This window comes from Carex rostrata, chromosome 9 (genome assembly GCF_964058835.1).
Source record: "Carex rostrata chromosome 9, lpCarRost1.2, whole genome shotgun sequence".
In the NCBI taxonomy this organism is placed as follows: Eukaryota; Viridiplantae; Streptophyta; class Magnoliopsida; order Poales; family Cyperaceae; genus Carex; species Carex rostrata.
In genome coordinates, this window is record NC_135926.1 from 12,518,908 (window position 1) to 12,525,889 (window position 6,982).

The following is a 6,982-nucleotide window of genomic DNA, read 5'->3' on the forward strand; positions in this document are numbered from 1 at the left end:
AAATCAAATTGATCCATATTTCAATCAGACATTAATCGTGATTCAAACGTAAATTTAATGTTAACTCATAGGATATGGAATTCCTCAGCAAATTCCATCATTTTCAAAAATCTGTCAAGCACATCACATAAAATTCGGAAGTCAAAATCAAAGTTCTAGAAGTGTTAAACACAATTAATATATAAAAAAAGATATGGAAAGGATCAAACAAAATCAGGGTACGGAGACACAGATAGTTACCAATTAAGTGGTCCCTAGAAAAGATTGGTCGCTACCCCAAAAAGTCCACACAAGTCTTCGTCCAGATCAATTATATAATATCCACATCTCGAATTTATGACAATCTAACATTACATGCACATTACTACAAGAATGAAACAGTATCTGCGAGAAAAATACTATTGCTGAAGATACACCGATAGAAACATGTTATTTCTGAATATATATATTAGCATTAGCGACATAAATATCTGTGACAATACTGCCGACAAAAAAAACACCTTTATCCTCACATATATTATTCCATTCTTTTAGAATGTGTGTGTGTATACACATACATACATACATACATACATAGAGCATGGAGCATGCAAATCTCACGTGTCTAATTTGTCGTTGGTCAAAAACAAAAGTCTCTCTTTTAATACACTACTACTTAATCAATTAATATCTGGTTTATGACCAGAGATTTTAACATATTAATTTATTACCATCAACTTGTCTAAGTATATATCTAATAGTTCAAACTTATATATATATATATATATATATATATAGATATATATTTAGAAGGATTTACATGGATAAGTGATTTGGATCAAGCTAGTGTGCATGCATCTTAGCTAGGAAAATTATAAACATATCTAACTATATCAACTAGTTAGTGATAAAAGTAGTAATTATATTACCTTAACAAAGGGAATCAATTAATATCTGATTCATGACCAGATAGATTTATTTTAACATATTTATTACCATCAACTGGTTCTAAGTATCTACCAGCTGTTCAAAGTTACATCTTTAGAAGGACTTACATGGATAAGTGATTCGAATCAAGTGTACGTGCATATATCCTATATAGCTAGGAAAATTATAAACATAACTAACTATATATATATATCAACTGAATATTGTACTTCCCGGTGACAATATTAATTTCGGATCGTACTTCAATTTCATGTCCAAGAAGTTATCCCATTTGGCACCAAAATGCTCCATCCACCCTTTTGTTGTTGTATAGTGTGGTAAATATTGTTTATATTTAATCCCTGCTGATTTGCAAATTTCTAAGATTTTCTTATTTTGTTCTTCCAAATATTGCAGATTATCTCTAGTGGCAGAACGTAGCAACCCAAAAGTGTAGAAAATTTCTTCATCTGGAATCATTGTTGACATCTTATCATCCCACCTAAAACATAATTAATTAGCATATAATTTTAGAAAAATAAAAATGAATGCTTGAACTTAAAAATTAGAGAAAGGCTAGCTGAAATATATATATATATATATATATACACATACTTGTTTCTGTTCATGGGGTAGATGATAATGATTCCTGAAACTGAGTTATTATTAAGAACACCCTTAATAACCCCTGCATCAAAATCAAGTATCCTGGATTTAGGCACAAACAGGTTTAGCCATGGATGAGGTACCTCCCATCCACCGATTTCGCGTAGTTTCAGTTCTCCGTCATGTACCCGATCGAGAAATTCCACGTAAGATACATTTTGCATGAATACATATCCTGGCACATAGTTTAGCTCTTCAAGCAACAGTTCAAGTTCCTGTCAGACATGATGAGCAAAAACCCTAATTTCAGCATATATAGAGGTCAATATGTTGATGAATATTGATTGTGTAATTACACCTGTAAAATTTAATAATATTAATTTCTGAAAATTTATTTTTGGACCTGTTTGTAATATTTTATAAAATTAAATTGTAGATTTTTAGACCTTTTATAACATTCAAGAAAAGTTAAGTTTAGCTTTTCAAGCAATAGTTCAAGTTCCTGTCAGACATGAGCAAACCCTAATTTCAGCATATATAGAGGTCAATATGCTGATGAATATTGATTGTGTAATTATACCTGTAAAATTTAATAATATTAATTGCTGAAATTTTATTTTTGGACCTGTTTGTAATATTTTTATAAAATTAAATTGTAGATTTGTAGACCTTTTATAACATTCAAGAAAAGTTAAGTTGAAATTGTAAAAAATAAAACATAAAAAGAGCAAAACACATGGCTGGCCACCAACCGTACCCCTTATGTGGTATATATAAATCTTTGTTTCTGAAATTGTAGAAAAATACATACAATGACTTATTCTTTTTATATATATATAATTAATATCAAACCTATATAATAAGATAATTTATTTTAATTCGAAGATCAATTAAAGTAGAGCACCTATATATAAAAATCCTTGACTTTTCTCTGAAGTCTGAACATATATACAAAAATAACTTAATTAATAATTAATGTTGTTGTCTCTACACTTTAATATTGTGAGATATAAGTGCACATAAATAATTTGAAATAGCTATGTCAATTTCCATTTTTGTGCAAAACAAAGATGCAAAGTGAAAATTAATACTTCAATGTAAAATTAACACTTTTTGTGCAAACACAATGAAATTAAAAGTCAAAGCAAATAATATTATGCTAAACATTAGCTTTAATATATGAGAATTTTATTCGACATTAATATAAGTAGAAGGTCCCAGAAGGCTTGAAACATTTGAAGTAATATAAGATATCTCAAGTAATATCAACAAAACAAAACAGAAACTGAATTTCATTCTTTTTTTACCTTTGAGAAACTGACTTTCTGAAATTGAGTGTATCGATCAATATTGGTCTCTTTCTTTCCATTTAAACGATATAATTTGTTGTGGGTCACTATTACTGGACCACCACGAAGGAAAGACAGAGAAGCAATAAACACAAGCATATATAGACTATTGCACGATCAACAAGCTAGCTACATATATATATATATATATATATATTCGTCCTACAAGTTATGTTGATAGACCAAGATGCCTGATTCAACCACCTGGAAACATGGCAGCTATATATAATTTAAATGGTCGGTTGCTGCTCCAAGCCTGATAGGTATGTATGTGCTATATATAACTAATTCGTGTACTAAATTATTCTCCCTTTTCATGTCTATATATATATATAACATTATCATGTACATAATATTCTTCTATGTTTAGATGATTAAATAATTAATTAAGGAACTATAGATATGCTACCTAGAATTATATATTTCATACATATTGCAAAATTGCCGCCATTGGATGTGTGCCTGATTAGATTACGCAGATACTGGTATGGGGCTGAATTACGCACATGATAATCATGCCACCATTACATATACATGGTCAAGGTCAATGTCATCACATTAAACTCTATTTTCTAATTGCTCAAATTTTGACTATTGTGTTTACCTTAACCTTTTTGAAAATCGCTCTTTTTTTATAGTCCAGATTTGTCTGAAAAACAATAATTTTCAATAAATCTAAACAAATAGTAAAAAACTTTCAAAAAATGTAAAATTTGGTCTCCAAATGTATATTAATATGGAGAACAAGACGAACGGTTTCGATCAGTTATTTAGATTTTGAATCTGATGATTTATATAGTCCAATTTACAAAAATGCCTATACATTGCAATGTACCGTAGGTCTCTAGCCTATCTCTCTCTCTCTATATATATATATATACACACACAAAATCGTGGGCATGTTTTTACTCAACATAACAAATTAACTGGTTAAACAATTTTCAATATAATTTTACCAGTATTGTGTGTTCGACTGAAATGACAATGTACTGCATGTCTGCATACCTGATTCACCTTAGCCGCAATGTCCTCAGTGTAGTACACTACACCTTCTATGTAGTAAACACCACCAAGTCCATGATCAGTGGCAAGCTGACTCATTCTGTCATAATCTGTGTCAGTAAAGTATTCAGACGATCGCCAGCTCCCAATCAGCCCCTGCTGCACCAAGAATGACCCCTCAACATAATCAAAACCTTTTCTATTCTTGGTTGATATGAGACGCTCTTGATCCCGAGTGAACGTGATTGCATCTGTGTAGATAAGTCTTATCCAGTGCACCTTTTCTGGTGCTTTGGAGAGAGCTATGCGTGCACGAGTAATGACACCGAATTGGCCCATTCCACCTAGCACGGCTAGGAATAGGTCTGAGTTTTGGTCTTTGGAGCATGTTATGATCTTCCCTGTGCCTGCATGATCATCAAATTTTATACTTCAATTTAATGTGACACCCGTCTCATTTACTGAGATCATCCAATAATGATAAATATGTCATTTAATTATGTTCTATATTGAATTTATTATTTCTGCAAGAAAAATGCTACTAATTTCTGAAGCCATTCCAAAGTCTCTTCAAAACAGCACTTCCAGCTAAAAACAAAAAAAATTCTAGCTAAATGACCAAAATACCCTTTTGCTGTTTTCCATATACTTGAAGAAGAAGTTCATAAAATAACAAGTTGCAAAAGAAATTACATAATACCAGTAATGACGTCCAATTCAAGCACATTGGAGATTTGTGGCCCATATCGGAAAGTCTGTCCGCTGATACCTCCGACCGAGAGGGTCCCACCAACCGTCAGATGAATATAGTCTGTCCATGATCTCGGTGCGAGCTTATACTTCAATGTCTCATGCAGGAGATCAATCCATAGCTGCTCCCCCCCCACATCCACATAACGGTTTACTTCCGACACATTTATGCGGTTGCTACGGCCATAACCGAGCGACCTCATGTTTATGACTACTCCATCTAAAGCAGATGCCTGACCATTTATGGAATGGCCATTGCCACGTGGGGAAATAAAAAAAGGGTTTGAGGAAGTGTATGAAAAATTTATGAGGCTGGAAATATCATATGCCGATGAAGGGTACAACACAGCAGCCGGACTTAACATCGTGAGGTTGCCGTAATCTGTTGAGACCGATAAGATAGATTGTTCATCAGTTCGAATTTTCGATGCGATTTTAAGCGAAAAGAGATCTTGAGGGAGTGAGATTGTAGAGATAGTTAGGGTTTGAAGAAGTAGGAATTGCATGTATATTAGAGAGAACAAGTAGGCGGTTTTTGAAGCCATGATATTATTCCTTTCTTTTTTTATATTGTCTAGCTCTGTTAAGTTATTGAATGGTTTGAGGTTGAATGCCTCCGTGCTTCAATATATATAGCGTCAGAAACTGGCTATGGAAATTGGAAGCCAGAGAAGAAATTAAAATACGCGGTTGGAGTAATGTGTACGCGCCAAATTACTAATTAAACCCAACTTCTTATTTTAAAATTGCAAACAAAATATTTCAAATAGTATATGATTTTTAAAGGTATAGAGTAATAGAGCTCTGAGAGAAATAAAATTAATATTGAAATTAAGAGATATAAACCATGCACTGAGCTTAAAAAAATATCGATTGTCAATATATATATGATTACTATGAAAGGCCAAAACAACTACACTTGTATCATAATAGAGACTCAAACAAGATGTCAAACAGTTCACAAATTATATAACTAGTGTATTTCAAAATACAACTTGTCAGGCACGAGTACCAACACGACACTGGTTATTAGGGTTATCGTGTTTGAACATGTTTGTGTTGTGTTTATTTTATAGAATTTCAATACAGCACGATACGATACGTATCTAGCACGAACACGGCTAAACATAATATATTGGACGTAAAAGGATCTGCTTAATTAATTATTATAAATTTTTGAAACCAAGGTATAATCATGATCTGTAAAATTTCATATTTAATATTTTCCTTCTTTTTAGCTCTAGACTGCCCTAAATCCATAGCCTTTTGACCCAAAAAAAAAGAGTACGGAAATCTGCAGAATTAAATATGTTGTGTTCTTCTTCAGTACTTATATTGTGAGGCGTATTTCCTCAAAAAAAAAATATATATATATATTGTGAGGCGTAACCACTAACCAGTCTCAAATTTTGACGTGTTGACACGGCACGTACGGCGCGTGATATTACAAAATCGCCTAAACACAACGCGGAACAAAGTTTTAATACATAATTAATGTATCTAACAAATTAAAAAGGCCCAAACTTTATTCAAGTTCTTCTCATTCAATTTCTAATTTTTCAAAGAGCAATTTATGAAATACTTTTTGAGAAAAAATAAATAAATAATCTAGCCTTTCAAACTTTATTTATTTACTATAAAGAATTTTATTCAGCTTAATTAATTTCCTACTCACAGACACTTTGATACTATATATATATATATATAGAGCTAGGCTACGGTGAGTTGCGAAGTAAAACGCGTTTCTACTTCACGCCGTATTTTTATTGTGAAAGTCCAAATTACCGATCCGAACCGTTAGATATTTAATCCATATTGAAATGTGCTTGGAGACCAAATTTTACATTTTTTTAAATTTTTTTACTATTTATTAAGCATTTTTTAAAATTGCTGTTTTGCTGTGAACAGTAAAAAACAGTAAAATTTTCTGGACCATCAGATCAGCGACTTTCAAAATTGCTTAATAAATAGTAAAAAAATTCCAAAAAATGTAAAATTTGGTCTCCAAGCACATTTCAATATGAAGAAAAAGATGAACGGTTCGGATCGACATTTTGAACTTTAAAATCGCAAAATATGAGTGTGAAGTAAAATAGTCGCTTTACTTCGCAACTCACCGTAGCCTAGCTCTCTCTCTCTCTCTCTATATATATATATATATATATATATATGAGGAGGGATTCAATTACACTCTTTTTTTTGTAACACCGGATTACACTCTACATTTTTAAAGTTCAAACAGTTGATCCAAACCGTTCAACATGATGGATATATTAAAATGTGCTTGCAGATCAAATTTTACATTATTTTGAATTTTTTTACTATTTATTAAGATGGATACAAAAATTAAATGGTGTGAATATAGCGAT

The 6,982-nt window shown here is 31.7% G+C and overlaps 1 protein-coding gene across 1 annotated transcript; it reads right to left on the reverse strand.

Moving 5' to 3' along the window:
- Positions 1-934: 934 nt before the first annotated feature.
- LOC144559816 (cytokinin dehydrogenase 6-like) lies at positions 935-5,190 on the reverse strand. The gene is made up of 4 exons (XM_078308947.1): positions 4,564-5,190; positions 3,867-4,270; positions 1,522-1,787; positions 935-1,408 (listed from the first exon to the last, which is right to left on the reverse strand). The coding sequence occupies exons 1-4, from the start codon at positions 5,156-5,158 to the stop codon at positions 1,120-1,122; spliced, it is 1,554 nt and encodes a 517-aa protein (XP_078165073.1). The 5' UTR covers positions 5,159-5,190; the 3' UTR covers positions 935-1,119.
- Between the last annotated feature and the right edge of the window lie 1,792 nt (positions 5,191-6,982).